This window comes from Ovis canadensis, chromosome 11 (genome assembly GCF_042477335.2).
Source record: "Ovis canadensis isolate MfBH-ARS-UI-01 breed Bighorn chromosome 11, ARS-UI_OviCan_v2, whole genome shotgun sequence".
In the NCBI taxonomy this organism is placed as follows: Eukaryota; Metazoa; Chordata; class Mammalia; order Artiodactyla; family Bovidae; genus Ovis; species Ovis canadensis.
The window spans coordinates 32281373-32300724 of NC_091255.1; the positions used below are offsets into that span (position 1 = coordinate 32281373).

The window sequence follows — 19352 nt, forward strand, 5'->3', positions numbered from 1 at the left end:
ATAGGTGTTTACTGTTAGGAAGGTCAGTCATACGAGTAGGGTGTAGGGGAAGCAGGGGCTGGTTGAGCAGGGGATGTACAGAGAGCACGAGAACAGCCATCTTGGCGGCCTCATCGTATTCTGTTCGGGATGTGTAAGATCTGTGTGTCTGTTAAGTGAATACTCACCTGCTTGCTGGTACCCATGATGCTTGCCCTCATTTTTGACAAGCTCGGTTACAAGTCAACCTCATTTCACTGCACTTTGCTTTCTTGCGTTTCTTAGATATTGCATTTTATTAAAAAAATGAAAGTTTGTGGCAACCTTGCGTTGTCAGATGATAGCATTTTTTAGCAATAAAGTGATTTTTAATTAAAGTATGTGCACTTTTTTTTAGACACAATGCTACTGCACACTTAGACTACCGTATGGTGTAAAAAACTTTTATATGCACTGGAGGAAACAAAAAATTGGTACAGATCATTTTCTTGTGATACTTGCTTTATTGCACCGGTCTGGAACTGAACCTGCCGTATCTTCCAGGTACACCTGTGTTTAGGACTTCCCAGGTGACTCAGTGGTAAAAGAATCTGCCTGCCAAGCAGGAGATGCTGGTTCGATCCCTGGGTCGGGAAGATCCTCTGGAGAAGGAAATGGCAACCCATTCCAATATTCTTACCTGGGAAGTCCCATGGACAGAGCAGCCTGGCAGGCCCTAGTCCAAGGGGTCGCAAAAGAGTTGGACACAGCTGAGTGACTAAACAACAACATTTGTATTTGGTTTCCCAGGGAGCAGTCACAATGAGCCATGACTCAAAATAGCACAGTGATAAAGGTCACTTGAAGAGCGCCTGTGAAGTGCTTTTCATGCATTCTCCTTTAACTGATTATAACATCCATCTGTTAACTTACTAAAACTAACATGTAGTTATATTTATAAATAGAAGAAAATGCAAAGACAATAATAAAAGTCATCATAATTCTAGAGATAAATGCTATTAACCTGAACATGCAGTTCATGCAGTAATAAAAACTGATCACTTAGTTATAAATAGAAGAAAATGCAAAGACAACAATAAAAATCATCATAATTCTAGAGATAAACACTATTAACCGTTTCCCCCTACTAAGAACTTTTTCTTTTTTTGGACCATGCCTTGTGGCTTGTGGGATCTTAATTCCTCTGTCAGGGATAGAACCTGGCCCTCGGCAGTGAGAGCATGGCCAAACCACTGGACCACCAGGCAGGTCCCTGGACTGTCTATTTGGAATAAAACCACCACGAACATTTTCACAGAAGTCTTTATGTGAACCACATATGTTCACTGGATCCTTGGAAGAACCCTAGGAGCAACACACTGTTGTTATTCCCACTTTATAGATGATCAAACTGAGGCTCAGAGAGGTCAAATTTCTAGCCCACAGCCACAAAGACAGTAAAAGCTGAAGTCAAGATTTGAGCTCTGGTTTGTCTAACTGCAGGATCTTTCAGTTTTATTCCCTCACTGTGGTATCTTTCCATCACAGCTGATTGAAGTCATTAAGTCTAGAAACAAATGGGTCCTCCTCTCAATGACCTGTTGTTCATAACAGTTTTAGCTCAAGTACAGTGGGTGATATTGATAATGATGGCTCTGAGTCACCCAGAAAAGATTCTGTTAAACCTGCATTTGAAGTGGGCAAAAATATGTAAGACGTCTTACAGAAATTTCTAGCCAAGGTCACTACAGTAAAAGCAAGCAAGCAAGCAAAGAAAAGTTTTGCTACTCAAAGCTCTGTTGTCTGGAATTCTCACTTAGGTGTAGTACGTCCTCTCCAGAGGAAGCCAGACACAGAAGGCATTACTGACTATACAGAACAGTATGTAAATAATGCATGTATAAGAAACCACTGTGTTCTTTGTAGAGCCAGACAGAATAGGTTTTTGGAGAACCGGTTTTCTGCCGGTTTTTGCTTTGAAAGTTGTTGCTAAGCAATGTTGCTAATATGGAAAGACAGCTTTCCTCACTTTTCCACTCAGCCCAGAAAACCTAGCATTGGAAGTGGTTCCAGTGGTAGCAAGGGTTGGCAGGATTTGCTAATCAGTGAGGTGGGGACTGACTGGGGACCCTGGGTGTGAGATGACTGTGCTGCAGGCCACCCGCCCTCCACCTCATCTGCTCCCAGTTCTCCGGAATGACCCCGGGCAGCCTCCATGCAAAATCTACGTCTTTCTGTTCATCAGGAATTTCACACATGGAAGAATCCTTTTGAATGCTTCTACTGTGGGAAAAATTATAGTCATGCTATAGACATGCTTAGATTCATCGATTCAAAATGCCATAAATGGGGGCGTCCCTGGTGGTCCAGTGGTTGAGAGTCCACCTTCCAGCGCAGGGGACAGAGAGAGATGCAAGAGATATCTTCGCCAACACGTTGACTCTCCTCCCAGCTCCTAACCTCCCCTCTCTCAGAACTCACAACCAGCCCTGTTCGATCCCTGGCCAGGGAGCTAAGATCTCACATGCCACAGGGCAACTATGAACCCCTGTCACAACAGAGCCCACGCAGAGTGCCTAAGACCTAACACAACCACATAAATAAACAAACTGGGTTCCAGGATCACTCTTAAAAGAATTCCACAAATAAACCAGAAAGAAGTATTTTAAATACCTTCAGGAACCCAAGAAAAAGATGAAAAACTCCTTTCTTCTTCCGCCTACCGCCCCACCCCCCTTTTGTAATTCCTGAACAGGAAATCAGCAAAGTTCTGATGGACGTTGTCCATTGCAGGCTCTGGATACCAAATGGTGTGTGGCCCAAGGGCCGGATGCCTGCCGCTGAGTGGGATATGTGGGCTTCCTCGGGCTTGGTTTCCTTTGCCTAGAGCTTGGAAATGCCATACAAATCACTGAGATCCGTTTCCGGAATCTGAGCCAGTTTCTCGGCAGATCCTCTGTTCGGTAGGATGTGTGTGGCTCCGGGGAGGTAGGCTGAGCTGCGGTTCCCAAACTTGGCTCCTGTGCCCAGCCTGGGCATGGCCTGTTGCTGTTACCGAAGGACCCTGTTGTGGGATGGACCCCTTTGGGGGGCTGGTTGTGAGTTCTGAGAGAGGGGAGGTTAGGAGCTGGGAGGAGAGTCAACGTGTTGGCGAAGATCTCTCTTGCATCTCTCTCCCTCCTTTCAAAATAGAAACTGCTTCCCCACCTCAAATGACCTTCCCAGTCTTTCCCTTCCCTCCCCTTTCCCTCTCCCCTTCCTCTCCGCCCCTCCTCCCCCCTCCTCTTCTGCTCATTTGGTGATGTCCCAAAGACGCAATAGTAACGTTGTCCAGCAGGGGGCGCTGACGTACCTGCCACGAATGAATGTCAGTCTGGTTCACTGCAAGCCCAGGTGTGAGTGCTCTGCCGAGAGGAGACATGCGGGTGGGGTTGCGGGCTTCTGAGTGATTTCTCTGAGCTGGAGCTGGTGTGTGTGTGAGTGTATCCTCAAAGGCATAAGAGCGTGAGGGGTGCTGACCCGTCCTGAGCAAATCTAATATTGTAAGGTTTTAACTCTTGAATTGCTCCAAAGTTGGTGTGATGGCTGGGCACACTGTCCCCTGCAGAAGGGGACAAGCAAGACATCTAAAAATAGCTGGTTTTCGTAAAAGGCCCCACCCCGTGTGGCTCCGCAGCCCCGGTTGCCCCGCATCTACCCACGATCCTAGCCAAGAAGGGCTACGATCCTTTTGGAGAGTAGTGGAGGTGGGGGTGGGGCGCGGAGGGAGCGCTTGCTTTGGGCTCTCAGACCTGGGCGCTGGCAGCGGGGCTGAGTCCTGGTTTCACACGGATGTGTCTCCTGGAGCGGCTTCCCGGGCACAGAAGGCTCTTTTCTTCAGGACCAAGCATGCGTGTCTGTCTGCCTCACCCCACTGGCCCCTTAGGAATGGGGCTGTGCAGCTGTCTGCCCTCTGTTCATGATTAACTCCCCCATCCCCTCCTCATCTCCAGCTCCCACCCAGCCCCCCCCCCCAACTCCGAACCGCCCCCCCACCCCCCCACCCCCCGCAGCCTTTGGGTTTCCTTGGATTGGGGGCAGAGACCCAGATTGGCAGCTGCCTGGCACTTTGTTCTCAGGGACTGTGGACTGGAAAGAGGGGAGGGCTGGAACAGACCTTGGAGGTCCTGCGAGCTAGGACACCTCTACAGATAAACTGCTGCTGAATGACTTGGGATCTGGGAGGAGACCCCTGCTCTGACCACTTCTGTCCTCACTGACCTCATTCCCTGTAGTCTGGAAGCGTCCAGCCTTCTGGGTCCACCCCAAAGTGCCCCATGGATGTGGCCCTGGAGGGCCTTTGAGTCACCTATCTGAAAAATTGTTCCCTTTTGATTCTCTTTCAAACTTTGTGATTTCTTCAAGGACAGTGTCTTCATTTCGCACAAGTGTGTAGCTAACATCTAATGCTTGTCTTTTAACGAAGGTACTTCAGGTGCCAAACCTTCACAGGCAACGGTATTGAGCCAGGATTTAATAAATATGTATTTGTTTTTATGGGATGAATGACAAGTGATAAGAGATTTTCACTTTTAGGGTGGTAATGATGTTTTCTTTTAAAATTAGTTAAGAAATGAGTGGACTTAAAGCAAAATAATAAGTAAATGACTGAGTAGTATGGTATTAAGACAAAAAACTGTGAAGGTGGCATGTGAATGGCCTGATTTTGGGGGAACAGTGGCTGGGTCACAGTGGATAAACCAGCTGGGAATGGGGTGGTTTTGTGGTTGCATGTGTGTTAGCCCTGTTTATTTTAGCAAGGATGGTCTTAACTTTCTCTTACCCTAGTCTCTTGCACAAAGCTGGATGCATCCTAGTTGCTCCACAATTGTGGATGGAATGGGCCCACCTAGCAAATGGCCGTTACCTTCTCTGCTGTTGATGGACTCGATGTTTTCAAATGTTTCGCTGTTTCCTGTGTGGGGTGTGGGCAAAAGGTAGAACTCTCCATCCCCAGGAAACGTCTACATCTTAGGGCACTAGGAATCAGATCAGGTCTTACGGGGACAACCTTATATTTTCAGCCACACTGGGGCTGGAATAGATGAGTTGAGAGGGCCTGGAACCCCAGAAGGGCAATGAATAGAGTTACCTCCTCGGTGGAAAGATTTTTCATCCCAGTGTCCTGTTTCCCACTGATGCACTTGACCTACAATACCTCCCAGGCAGTGGGGTGCAGGTGGGAGCCATTCATATTCACCCACCTGGGAGGGGGTCAGGTTTTGCACTGAGATGTACTCTGCCCCTGTGTGTGGATAAAATACATCCCATGCTGGCCTAGACCTTCGGCCAGTGCCCCCAGCACCCTCCTGGCTATGGAGAGGTTCTGTGAATGGCAAAGGCTGGAGAAGCCTTGGGCTCTAGTGCTGGGGCTCTGCCCCTTTGCCCACTGAGGACGCACTCATTTTCCCATCCTTCTTCCAGACTGATTCTCAGGTCACTTAACTTGTGTAGTCCTTGCAGCCCGCCTTGCTGCAGTCCCAGGGGTGGGGCCTGGGGCACTGTTTTCTGGCTATAAATAGATGGCCATGGCTATATCTGTGATCTCCCACCACCCAGCCAGGCTCAGGGGGGCTGAGGCCATTGCTAATGGATGCTTCATAAATAACCTAGGCACAATTTGGCATCCCTCTGATGTTCCCTGCCCTATCCCCATTCCAATGCCAGCAAGAAGCTGCACCCACTGGAGAGGTGGGGTTGAGGCCACAGGCCCTTGAACCATTCACCACCCGGGTCCCCTCTCCAGCAAGGTCCCTTTCCCATCTGGCTTTTCTCTGCTTGAACAGCAGACTGTATTTAAAAAAAAAAACAAAAAAACAAAACAAGGCAAATTGCCTGTGGGACCTCTTTGGCCCCAACAGGGCTGTTTCCCAAGATGGACTAATTGGCTTGTTTTAATTCCCTCCAGCTCTCTCCCATTCCCCTCCCTGGGGGTGGTGGGAGGAAAAGCCGAGCCAGTAGTTAGGCAGGGGGTGGGGGGAGTTGGGGCGCTGAGAGGGGGTGAGGCTTCCTGGCAGCAAATGGAAGTGAATGAGTGGGGCTTAGGAGCACCTTGCGCCCCGCAGTAGGGACCTGGCCAGAGCCCTTTTCCCACGGCCTGGCATGACCTTCCCTTTGCGTTCTGAAGGGAAGATGAAGCATGGACGCGGTGTGGGAAGAATGCAGGCAGGGTGCATGCGGCTGGTGCTGGTGCTGGTGGAATAGGGTCCCCCCTCCCTCAACTTGCATCTCCCTGGCAACCTGGGACGCGAGGTGCGGGTGTAGCAGCCGGGAAATCGATCTTGGCCCCTATGTTGTGTCAAACTCCCAGGGCCGGGAGAATAAATGTTAACCGGGGGGACTGAGCCCAGCCCACATAGACGCTGACTCTGTAGTAGATCCCTCCAGCCCCAGCACGACGAGCCCTTCCCAGATTTGGGGAAAGGTGAGAGTTAGCATCCAGTCGAGTCAAAGCGCCAGGGAGCGCTGGCCCGGGAGGGCGGGCTCCGCGCGCTGGGCGCGGGATGCACTTCCCTCCGCCCGGCAGCCTGGCTCGGGCGGGGGAGGCCCGCGGCGGTGCCCGCGCGCGGAGGCAGTTTCGCTTGGACCGAGGACGCGCGGTTTCCTCTCGGTGCCTGTTTTTTCTCCCTCTGTTTTAAAGACAGTGACAGCATCGGAGAAGTATCCCGGCGGGCCGGGCTGGGAGAGCGCGTCAGCCGCCTTTGCCTAGGGAGGGAGCCCGGGGCCGGGCCAGCGGGGGCGGGCGACGCGGAGCGCAGAGGAGGGGACCGAGGAGAGGCAGGGAGCCCCGGGGCCCGGCCGCCCGGCAGGAGGGGAAGGGGCCAGGGCGCGGGGAGAGAGCGAACGCCGGCGCCGAGCCCCGTGAGCGCTGGGCGCTCGCCGCTCGCCGTCCCTCCGGGGCGGCCGGGCCTCCCTTACGCCCGCACCCGGGGCGCCCCGGGCCGGGGCCCGAGAGGCGGGGCCGGGGCGGCGTCCGGGGCGCGGGCGGCGCGTCGGAGCCGGAGTCCCGGAGCCGCCCGTCCGGGCCGCGCCCCGAGCGAGCCTTGGAAATGCCGGCGCTGGGGGAGCGGGCACCGGCCGCCCGGCGGGCCCCGAGGAGACGCTGAAGGTCGCCGGGAAGTGAGCGCCCGGTCACCTGACCCCCGGGGTGCACCTAGGCGGGGCGGGGCCCATGCGAGGCGAGCGGCCGGGGACCCGGGCGCGGGCGTCGCGGAGCGCGCGGAGCCGGGCCGGCGGGGGCGCGCGGCGGGCGGGCGAGGGCGCGGCCGTGCACCGCCGGCGGCCTCGCCATGTCCCAGCCGGCGGGCAGGATGCATTGCCGAAAGGCTGGGATCCGCGCCGCCGTGGTGCTCATCGGACTCCTGCACAAATCCCGAAAGCAGAGTAAAGAGAAAAGGTAACGCCTGGCGGCGCCACCTCCCTCTTCCCGCCGCTTTCGGGCTCAATCCCCGTTTTCTTTGGGGTGGACTTTTGCAAGAGAGCATTTGGCTCCGAGCTGGATGGGAGAAAGCCTCCACTCCGGGCGCCGTCGGGGGAGCGAGTTCGGAGCATAGCCCCGGACACTGGCTGTTATGGGAAAAAGCCCAGGCAGGGCATTGGCTGAATCGGGGGTTAGGGGGACGGTGGGTGAGGGCGGCCGGGAGGACCCTTCGGACTCCATCCCCCACAGAGGGGCACCAAGTCCTTCACCCCCACTCCTCGAATTTGCCTAGCACGGCGTCCTTCCCAAAGCCTGCAGCGCGGGTACCATTGATTCGACCCGGGCGACCGTCCCTGGCTCAGGCCCCGACCCGAGTGGCCCAGTGCGCTGGAGATGCCATTTGCTTCTCTGCAACTTGGCTGAGCCCGCGAGGGGCCGGCCAGGTTGGGATCTGCTAGCTTCGTGCGCGATGCCGGCAGGCCAGGAGCAAGTTTGGAGGTTGTCTATCACCTCCACCCCCGCCTCCGTGTCTCTCTGTCTTTGGGTTTCTCTTTCACCATTCTTGGGTTTGCTCCTGGATGTTGAAAATCGTTTTCCAGGCTGTTTCAGAGATAGGCTGGAGGACCTGTGGGGGTGAGAGATGTGGGGTTTGGGATGGGCAAAGGAGCTTTGGAGGCAGCTCCCTGGACCCACAACACCCCAGGGAACCGGCCATACAGGCTGGCCGAGCCTCTGTCCTCTATAGGGTACATGAGCCCAAAGTCTGCCAGCAACTGGGGGTCATTAGAGTTGACTGTCCACAGAGATGTGGTGGGGGTTTGGGGCAGGCTCTGGTGGCCCTGCTGTATTCTAATTTCCAGAGACGTTCAGAGTTAGTGTTGCATTCTACGTTGATCAAGGGCTCAGACAAGGACAATGGAGCCAGAGAATACCTGGGTGGTGACTGGCGGCCCCTGGGCTCACCCAGAAGTTGGGTGTGCCTGGGGGAGGTGGTGGGCAGTGAACTGGAGCACTTGGAGCAACTGGCATGGGTTGCCCCCTACAGTCCGGCTGTCTTCTGTCCCTCTTGTCCCCTTTCCTATAATGTAATTCAATGTTTCCCACAGTCCGGGTTGACTCTCCAGTGAAGTAACTGAAGGTGGTTAAGCATGAAATAGCATTGAGTCACCTAGTAAGAAAGTTCTTCCCTTTTCAGTTCTCTGCTAATCCTTGTGATTTCTTCAAGGGGCAAGTTTCAGGTTGGTGCTAGTCTGACTTTAACACCTTTTAGACACTTGCTAATCTCCCACTTATAACAAAGAGAGAGCAGACCTCTGGCTCAGGGCCTTTAAATGGGGGAACAGTGCTTGCCTGCAACTTAGGTTGTTTTTGCAGGGTTTATTTTTAGGATTCTCTCCTGGGTATGCCCAGTGGTACTGATGTTCTGTCTTGCAGTGGTGATATGAAGCATCACTTCAAATTAGTCGACTCAAGTCACAAGAATAAGTCTATTTAGTAGAAATAGTACAGATGGTGTAGAACATAGCACAAATTCTGCAGGTGATCTAGGAATGAATGATGCTCAGGACGCACTTGTCTAGCAGAAAATGCTGCCAGCGGGACTCGGGAGCTCAGGGCTCCAGGTCTGGGCCCCATTCTCCCCTAGACTTTGATTCTCATCCATTCCCTGCTCTTCGGCATTTTATACGTACAGGGAGATGAGCAAGCCAGCCCTTTACAGTCAGAAAGATACTGGGTGGCCGTTCCAAGACAACCTGGACCTGTTTTGAGGGATGAGAAGGGAGGCATGCTCCATGGAAAGGCAGCTAGTTGAGAACAGCTCCTGTCTCTGAGTGTTGACCGTGCCAGTGTGGCAGAGGCTCTGCACAGAGGACTAGAAGCTCTAGTCCCCCCTCCTCTCTTGACTGTGACATGACCCTTCATCTCTCTGAGCCTCAGTTTCTGCATCCCCACAAAAGGCATACAAGGCTCAAGGGAGATGATGTGGGTCATGATGCATCTGATAGGTAGGAAGTACTGCATGAGGATGAGGGATTTGAGCAGATTGCTCCCATTCTCTCTCTGCGCCTGTGTCCTGGAAACCACGGTAAGATGGCAGGTGGTGACAGCCCCACCAGTGGTCCAGACCAGCTGTGCGTGGACTGAGAAGGCAGCCAGGTGGGTGTGGGCCTGAGCAGAGAGAGTGTGGGGTTGGGGGCTGCAGTGAGACACAGGGCAGGACTTGGACAGGGAACAGGAAGGGACTGGCCCAGGTGAGGATGCCCCAGGCTCCTGGTTCTTGTGTTTCCTCCTGGATGTTCTGTGCTCTTCCCTGCAATGCAGGCAGACAGTGGTGACCCTCCCAGCCTCTGCCTTTGTCCTGTTCTCTGTTGCTCCTGCCATGCTGATGGCTCTGGCCATGGATTTAACCTGCCAAGGAGAGAGAGGGCTTGCTTTCATGCTCGTGCTTAACGACCTTTACTTCCTTTGCTGTTTGTTATCTGGAGTTTCTTTGTCTCTGAGTGTCTGAAATCAGTGCACACGATTGACCCTTGCTCTGCAGGCACTGGCCGTGGGGGCCCTGGAGCAGGCTGCAGCTGCCAGCCTCTCTTAAGCACTTCCTAAGCTCCATGCTGAGTGTGAAATTTGCCGAGTTCCTCCTTCCTCCCCCATCTCGTCACAGGGTCAGGTTAGATTCAGGTCCCCTTGTCATCCATCCCAGAAGGCTTGATTCACCCATCGATCTTCCCAGCACCTCTAATTGACAGGCCTGTGCAGATAATACTCCTGGCTGTTGGCCATGAGGGATGGAACGTACTGTGTGTCTTGTAGTAATGGGCCAGTGGTCCTTCGTCTTCCTGCCCTCCCCAGGCCACTTGGAAATATTGTTTGGGAGGGGGAGGGAGGTATGCCAGGCAGAGTGGTTACAACATCGGTAATCCGTACGGGCGCGGAAGCAGACTTCCAGGCACTCTTGGTAGGTCCTGAGAACTATACCAGAAGCTGCAGCCTCAGTTTGCCTCCTGGAGAAATGGGAGTGGGGCTCACCAGACTGCTCTGATGGCTCTGTGGGAGTTTTGGGACAACATGGAGGTCCTGCTTCTTTCCTACCATCTTCCAGGAATTCTAGCACCTATGATCTTATGGAAACAATGTTGTATTTGAGAGGGGATTGAATTTGAGTGTGGTTCCAAGGAGGCACCTGAACAAAGCCTTTCTTGGTGATAGCAATTTGGAAACCCCTGTAATGGAGAGCACCTTTTTCTTTTCTTTCTTTCTTTGGCTGCTCTGGGTGTTAGTTTTGGCATTCATGACCTTTTAGTTGCTCCATGTAGGATCTCGTTCCCTGACTGGGGATCAAACCTGGACCCCTTGCATTGGGAATACAGAGTCTTAGCCACCGGATCACCAGGGAAGTCCCTGGAGAGCTGTTTCAGAGCGCTCTGATTTTCAGAGCATATAGATGTGGCAGAGCGGGGTAAGATCCAGAGCGTGGCTTCAGTAATCGTAGAAGTGGGTGATGAGGGGGGTGGTGCCCTCTGAAGGGGTGATAGCTTATGGTGTACAGTGTCAGTTTCATGATCTCTGAAGAAGAAGATGCAGCTTTGGGACCAGGGACCAGGCTCGATCACTCAAGAGGTTTGGGGAGCAGTATCAAAGTATGAAAAGGGGCAGAGAAGGCTTCTGACATAGACATCAGAAGGGGGATGGAGAGTGTCCCCCTTGCTAGTCTCTTGTGAAGAGAAGTTGCTCAGTCGTGTCCGACTCTTTGCAACCCCATCGACTGTAGCCTACCAGGCTCCTCCATCCATGGGGTTCTCCAGGCAAGAGTACTGGAGTGGGTTGCCATTTCTTTCTCCAGGAGATCTTCCCAACCCAGGGATCGAACCTGGGTCTCCCGCATTGCAGGCAGAGCCTCCCGTCTGAGCCACCAGGGGGCTTTATATACTTTTATCAGACCCACCCCCACAACATACATCTTAAATTAACAAGATTAGAACTAACAATAGAAAGGCTTACCAGACCCACTCCTGCAGTATACAAGTTTTAAGATAACAAGATTAGTCAGAGGGTTCTTGTTAAGGAGAAACATACCCTTGAGCAAGATACATTGTTATATTGACTAAGACAAGGCAATGTAGAAAAAAAAATATTTGTCCTTTTCTCCTCCTTGAGAACCTCAGACCCCTTTCTCCTCCTCCTTGGGGACCCTGGACTTCTTATCAACCTGCCTAAGAATTGACTCAGGGGCAACGGGCATCTTTGGCAGTTGGTTCGAAACAGGGGAACATAATCAAAATATTTACCTTCTGAAATGTGTGGATAAAGTCCGTATGGCTGCAGGTGTGACGTTCTGAACTGGAGAGAGGTCAGTTAGCATCAATGAAAGAAAAATCCACATCTTACAGGGTAGTTATTTTGGGACAACTTTCACTATGGGGTTTACAGGGAGGAAAATATAAATTCACTCATCATTCAGCAAGTCACTCATGGCAGGCTCTACGGGGCAGAACAGTGAATCTAATGACTCTGATCCCTCCATGGTGGGACGTAATGTATAGAGGGTTAATCCTGTATAGGTTATTAGAAAAGTCTCATCCTTGGCTTAAAACAAACAAACAAACGAACAGCTTTTTATTGTGGAACTTTTCAAGCATGCACAAAACTGGAGAGAATGGTCTAATATAATACCCAGTTTCAGCTTTTATCAACTCGTGGCCAATCTTGTTTCATTTATTTACTAATTCACTCCCCCGCAAGATTATTTTGAAGTAAATCCCAGACTTTATATCATTTCATTCTTAAATATTTCATGCATCTTAAAGATAAGAGTTCTTCTGAAAAACTAGCAATGATCATACTCCCTAACTTAACAATAATTTCTTAATATCACATTCAGTCAGTGTTCAGATTTCCCTAATTGCCTCTTAAAAATTTTATTTTTTATTTAGATTCTATAGTTCATTTACTGTCTCATATTCCCCCAGTCAAAGATGATTATTTCTTTTTTTTTGCCTCCTACAAGTTTTTCTAAAGTGTTTTGGGGTTAAGATGTGATTGGTGATATGTCTCATTATAAGTTTTCTCCTACAACTCTTTTTTTTCTTTCCTCCTTATAATTTCTTTATCAAAGAAACTGGGTTGCTTGTCTTGGGGAGTTTCCCACAATCAGGATTTTGTGGATGGAGTCTCTGGGTGTCATTTAACATGTTCTCCTGTCCCCTATGTAAGTGTCAGTGGTTTTAGTTTTAGAAGCTACAGTAGATTTGGGTATGGTTTTTCTTTTTTTTTTGGTGAGACTATGCTAGTGGAAGTTGGGCTTCCCTGGTGGTCCAGATGGTAAAAAACCTGCCTGCAGTGCAGGAGACCTGGGTTCGATCCCTGGGTCAGGAAGACCCCCTGGAGAAGGAAACAGCAACCCACTCCAGTATTCTTGCCTGGAGAATTCCATGGACAGAGAAACTTGGTGGGCTGCAGTCCCTGGGGTCACAGAGTCGGACATGACTGAGCGACTACCGCTATGTTAGTGGAAGGATTCCCAGGCGGCGCAGTGGTAGAGCGGCGTGCCCGTGCAGAAGATGCAGGAGGTGTGGGTTCGATCCCTGGGTCGGGAAGACCCCCTGGAGAAGGCAATGGGAACCCACCCCAGTATTCTCGCCTGGGAAATCCCATGGACAGAGGAGCCTGGAGGGCTGCAGTCCATGGGTCACAAAGAGTCAGACACGCCTGAGTGACTGAGCACGCATAGAGTGGAGTGGCCCAGTTGTCTGCTTTTTCGATACTAGCAGTCACTGATTGCTTTGTCCTTAGGGTTTGAAGGCTGGTGTCATGGATGATACCTGGGTTCTCACATGGGACAGCTGGTGGCAGTCCTTCGGGCTGCATGGAGTCTGAGCCTGAGGAGTGTCCAGGAGTCCTGGCCTTGGAGCCCCAGAGTCCCGGGGCTGGAAAGGGCGCAAGGCAGGAGCTGGTCTGCTCCCAGGCCCCGGAACAGATGGCCGCTTGTTCTCATCTTAGGGGTGGCTTGGTCCTGCCCTCTGCGGAAGGGCCTGGTGTTCACCCTTTCTTGTCTCACGCTTGAGCCAGTTGCTATCGTTGCTTTAAAGAACAAACCTCTCCCCTTAACCAGCTTCCCATTTTTAACCTCATTGCAAGTCTGAGGAGTTAAGGAACAGAATTGGAGGCGTAAATGAGTGTATTAGATTCCTTTTGAACTGTTATTTTAATCTCCTAATTGGTCTCCTCACTTCTTGTCCCCCTTACCTGATGGTGGCCACAGTGGAGTTTTAAAAATTCAAATATAAAACAATACAAAAAAATTCAAATACAATCAAGTCTGTCTACTGCAAGAAGCTCTCCATGGGCTTTCCATTATACTTTATTTTTAAAATTTTATTTTTTAAAGATTTTTTTTTTTAATGTCTTTATTTGTTTTTGGAGCTGTGCAGCATGTGGGATCTTTGTTTCTCGATCAGGGATTGAATCTGCATCCCCTCTGTTAGAAGCATGGAGTCTTAACCACTGGACCACAGGGAAGTGCCTCCATTACACTTGAAATCTAAAATCTGAAGCTGGGTCCACGTCCCCTCCCTGGTTCTATGAACTTACCTCTGACCTTGTTCCCCCTTCCTCACTGTGAGCATTGTACTTCAGTTGCAAAGGCCTTCTCTCTGTTTCTAGAACATGCCAAGCTTGCTTCTACCCCAGGCCTTGTACACATGCTATTTACAGTGACCTCACTAACCATACTTCCTCATCACCTGGCTCTCAACTCAGATATCATCTCCTCCAAAGGGACTCCTCTGACCATCCAACCTAAGCAACTCATTCCAGCCGTTACAACTCTACCCTGATTTATTTCCTCCATGGCACTTACCGTTAACTGATATCATCTAGCATGGGTAATAAACAATTTATGGACTGTCTCCTCCCTTAGAAGGCAAGTTGTCTGAGAGCAAGGACTTTGCCTTTTTCACATCATTGCTGAGAACAGGAGCGCTCGGTAAATATTTACTGAATGAATGAGTGGGTGCTCATGAGACTCTGTGACCCCTCAGGCAAAATGTGCTCACTGCTTCTTACCTTGGAGTCCTCTTAATCCTGCAGTGCTCTCTGAGGTGGGTTTCAAGATGTCCCTTTTCTTTCTCTTTCTTTTTTTGGCCACACCATGTGGCCTGCAGAGCTTCTCTGACCAGGGATTGAACCTGCGCCCTCTGCAGTGGAAGCATGGAGTCTCAACCACTGGGCCACCAGGGAGCTCCTTTCTTGTCTGAGATCTCCCCGCTTGCCTGTTGTTCTTTCCTTCCACAAGAGATTTTTGGGGAGAAATGAACCTGATCACTTGCACCTGTGTATTTTTCATGTTATTCCTTTGACTCCTTCCTGCCTCCGTGTGGTTCGGGGACCCATGGATGGGAGGGTCCTGGCTGAGTCCAGCCCATCCTGAAGTTGCAACTGGGACACCAGGACTGTCCTGACTCTGGGTCCTAGATTTTGGGTCCTGGAGCTGCTACCTGATAGGCAAAAGCGGGGTCCCTTCATTCATGCCAAAGAGGGGCCAGTGGGTGCCTGAATTAGCAATCAGTCACCATTAGCAAATATATATATTTTTTGAAATGTAGCTTTATCTCTTGGGAGCCCGTGTAGCGCACAGATGGCTGGTTACCAGGATGTTGCCAAATAGAGGGCTTGCCAGGCTCCCTTGGTTAAACCAGCGAGAATCACTTCTGTGCGCTCGGGGGCTGCTGAAGGGCTCAGGAAGTTTCTCAGTCATTTTAAGCAGATGAGGCCCACCCCCCCAACTCCCAGCCTGGTCCCCACCCCACCCCACACCCGCCTGACAAACGGAGTTTATTTGCCTCCAGAATCCATAAAAAGGAAAGGAGGTAGGCAAGATGATTTCAGGTGGACAAGCATTTTTTGTTTTAATAGCTATTAAAAAAAAAATTCTGGCAAGTGATGCTGGTTTTCTGTGTACGGCACTTACATAATGCTTTAAAAAAGTAAATTTATTTAAGTAAAAAATTGCAAATCAATTTAAAGAGAAGTGTTAAGAGAAGTAATAGGTGGTACATGGATTAGGGGAAGATGGGGAAGGTGGTGCTGACATGCCTGTGGCTTAGGGAGGAAGGGCGCCTGTTTCTCTGTTAGAATGCACGGTACAGCATCCGGGTGGTTGAGGACTGAATGGTTGCCACAAGCCAGCACCTTTTGAGGCTTACTGTTTGCGAGGCTCTGGGCTGAGGGCTCGTGTGCGCGCCTATCAATTCTACCAGTTATTATCTTTGTTTTCTGGCTGAGGGACAGAGGCTCAGAGGTCGAGGATCATGCTGGGGACAGAATCAGAGGTGGAGGAACGGGGATTTTAACCTGCTTCTACTGCAGTCCAAAGGCTGTGCTCTTAACTATTATATTATCTGGAACCCAGGATAAGCACTTAGGCAGTGCCTGGCTTCTGAGAAGTGTTTATTCCATGCCGCTGCTATTATTATGAATGTACTGAGGTGTAACATCCATATAGTGAGTGTAGAAGTCTTAAAGACACCGCTCAGTGAATTGCCACATATGTATCTGCCTGTGTAGACACCACCCGCGTCAGATGTAGCACTTTCCAGCACCCCAGCAGGCTCCCTCAGGCTCCTCCACAGTCCAGTTATAATCACTATGGAGTCGGCCCATTGCCTTGCATCTGGGTGGTTCCTGGGGTAGCCTTGACCATGGGTAAAGGGAACTCATGTCGTGAGTTGAAATTTCTGAGTGGGGAGCCCCAGTTCGACCATGGTGGATGGCGCCAGACTTTGCACTGATTTCTAGGGACAAATGAGCCTGGTTTCACCTTCCCCTCTCCTTCCAGATGTGTTCACTGGGGACCTGGAGCCTGTGCTGTGTTTATTCACTGCCCTTGGAGCGAGGCTGGGTTGAAAAATTGACACTTGCTTTTAAGCTTATCAGTTACGAACACTCTGTTTCATGAAGGCTGGAGCCCTGGCCAAGTGCTTCCCGGAGCCCTTTGGGGGTGGACTGACCCTGCGAGGCCACTTCTCAGAATGGGGTGGTGGGGTGGGAGCTGGTGTTGGTCAGAGCTGCCCCCTCCCCATCCTTCCCTCCCTTCCCACTTTTCTGTGTCTTTGTTGTAAAGATCTTTACCCACCACACTGAATGTGTGTGGTACAATCAGGGCGCTGTGCTAATATTTGTCATAAATACTTACTCTCAAAGCACAGACTTGTGGTTACCAGGGGGAAGGATGGAGGTGAGGGATTGTTAGGGAGTTTGGAATGGACATGTACACACTGCTATATTTTAAATGGATAACCAACAAGCACTTACTGTATAGCACGTGGAACTTTGTTCAATATTATGTGGATGGAGGGGAATTTGGGGGAGAATGTGCTGGAGTTCTCAGTCATGTCCAACTCTTTGTGACCCCACGGGCTGTAGCCCACCAGGCTCCTCTGTCCGTAGGATTTTTCCCAGCAAGAATACTGGAGTGGGCTGTCATGTCCTCCTCCAGGGGAATCTTCCCGACCCAGGGATTGAACCCATATCTTGCGTCTCCTACGTTGCAGGCTGATTCTTTACTGCTGAGCCACTGGGGAATGGATACGTGTGTATGAGGCCCTTCACTGTCTACCTGAAACTATCACAACATTGTTCATCAGCTTTACTCCAATACAAAATTAGACATTTAAGAGATAATAATAACACCCCCCCCCCCCGCCCCCGCTGAAAATAAGCGCTTACTCTCAAGGCTCAGAAATAGCCCCTGAGCAAGGTGCAGCTCTCACTGGGTTTACAGGACAGACCCTTGGAAGGGTGGAGGACCCCCCCGCCCCCCGCTCATTTTTCACTGTCATGGGTTTCATAACCAGACTGTCCTGTCTGCAGAGAGTGGGGACAGCTGGCACCTGGGCATTTAGAGTTGGAGGCAGAAGTCAGAAGCTGGCCCCTGCAGACTCCTTAGGTCTTCGAGAAGCCTCCACTCTGTGCCAGACTCTGTTGGAGGCACTGTGGATGCAGCAGGGAACAGTGCAAAGCCTTGCCTGTTCTCCAGGGACTTGTTAGACCCACATATGTTTTTCACTTTTAAGTCAGTATTTTTGAATTGGAAGATTCCGTGTTACTAATGTGTATTTCAGCCTTCTATGGAGACATCAGAAGTTCTGGCAATGTTGGCTGGGCCTGCCTTCCCGCCTGGCACTTTCACTGCCAGTTGCCGGCTCCCTGTAGGGCTGGTGCCCTCCCGCTCACCCCAACACCCATACCTGGCTGCTCCTGTGTCACTTACCCCCGCTGTGAGGGATTGGATGTAGAGTGTGGGAAGCAGGAGGCTCAGGGTTGGGGAGCTCTATGTGTAATTAATGAAATATGCAGGCTGGGGGTTGGGTCTCAGCCAGGCCTGCCCTTGGGTCTCCTTGGTTTGGGGCAAGTCCATTGTGACCGGAAATGAGGGGTCCTGGCAGAGTGGCTGGGTGCCCTGCAGGAGCTGGGCTGGAGAATGGCCACTGTTCATTTGCCTGCAGGTGTTCCTCCTTTCTTATCCTCCCTAATTACCGCCCCTCCCACCCCGAACAAAAATAACAGAAATGGTGGGAGGCTGGGTTGCATAGAACACAGACTCAGGAATTCCCAAGAGAAGGGACAAGGATGAGAACCAGTATTGAGCTCCACTCTGGGCGTGGCACTGGGCTGGCACTTGAACCTCACTAGTTTCATTCTCTGCAAAACTGCTCATCGTGATTTCCATTTTTCACGGAGGAGGAAGCGGAGGTTCAGGAGTGACACAGCCAGTGTCACTCAGCTTGTATAGGAGAGCTGAGGTTCAAACCCCAGCCTGATGCCAAATTCTAGGCTTTTGTCCTTTCGCCTATTACATGGTGACCCTGGCCAAGTTCCTTGACCTCTCTGCCCTTAACTTTCACCTTCTATGAAGTGGACTGCACTGTATCTCAGCTGTATGAGACACCTACCAAGTGTATGAAAAAGCTTCATGTTATAGTGAACCATGACACTTTAGCACATTTTTGTTATTTTGTAAGGAAGGGACTGGATAGGTCTCTTGGGCAGCTGGGCTTCTTTGGAACCCCAGGCCTTAGCTGATGGGTGGGGGGAGGGGTTGGTCCATGGAGCCTTAGGTGGGGGAGGGTTCTGTCCTGTCAGGCGTCAGATAAGCTGAAAGGTCTCTTGGCTGTTGTCCTCACTAATTAGAATAGAAATTCCCGCTCCTTTATGAGAATGGGAAGGTCTGGGCTGGAGCTTGGGTTCCCCATGCCATCTGTATTTTAATAGAACATTTATTTTAATAAGATACTTAATCTGAGATGCAAAGGCAGGACGAGTGTGTAAATCAAGGGGTAACCGAAGCAAGCTATCTGAAAACTCTATTTGCAAATATGCCAGAAAGGGCTTTTGAGTACGACTTCAACCAAGGCCAGTTGCCAATAGCCGACAAGGTCCCCCAAGGGCACAGCCACGTGGAGCAGGACACAGGCTGTGATACAAGTGATGGGAACAAGGCCACCTGGTTCCGCATCGCGGGTCCTCTGCCCTTTCTCTGCTGCTGGAAGGTGCTGCCACCCCCTCTGCAGCATTTGCCCTCTCTTTCTCCTCCATGAATGAGTTGGGTTCCAGACGTTCCCCTGTGCTGCTTCAGTTCATGGCCCTCACGTGGAACACGGGGTATGTACCAGGCCCTGGACAATGGGGTTCAGGAGGAGAATGAGAGACTCTTCCTGCCTCAGGCAGTCTGTGCTCTGGAAGGAGAGGTCAGACTTGTAGTGTGAACCCAAGACCAGAGGTGGGGGTGCTGGAGAAGAGGTGCCTGGTGCCCTGGAGGCCACCCGAGGAAGGCTTCTTGGAATTGGTGGTGTTTGAGGTGCCGAGGAAGGCTTCTTGGAATTGGTGGTGTTTGAGGTGGGCCGTGGACTTCCTTGATGGCTCAGTGGTGAAGAATCGG

At 51.1% G+C, this 19352-nt stretch overlaps 1 protein-coding gene across 4 annotated transcripts in view; it reads left to right on the forward strand.

Annotated features, from left to right (window-relative positions):
- The window catches only part of RAP1GAP2 (RAP1 GTPase activating protein 2), a 185131-nt gene that overhangs the window by 33856 nt on the left and 131923 nt on the right, over nt 1-19352 (forward strand). Inside the window, exon 1 of one of the 4 annotated variants that reach the window (XM_069542765.1) lies at nt 6974-7393. The exons of 2 other annotated variants lie outside the window; for them this stretch is intronic. In XM_069542765.1, the coding sequence (XP_069398866.1) occupies nt 7287-7393 (107 nt within the window). In that variant the 5' untranslated portion in view covers nt 6974-7286. Of the gene's footprint in view, nt 1-6973; nt 7394-19352 lie in introns of those variants that run through there. One more of the 4 variants, XM_069542766.1, reaches the window with a different exon arrangement.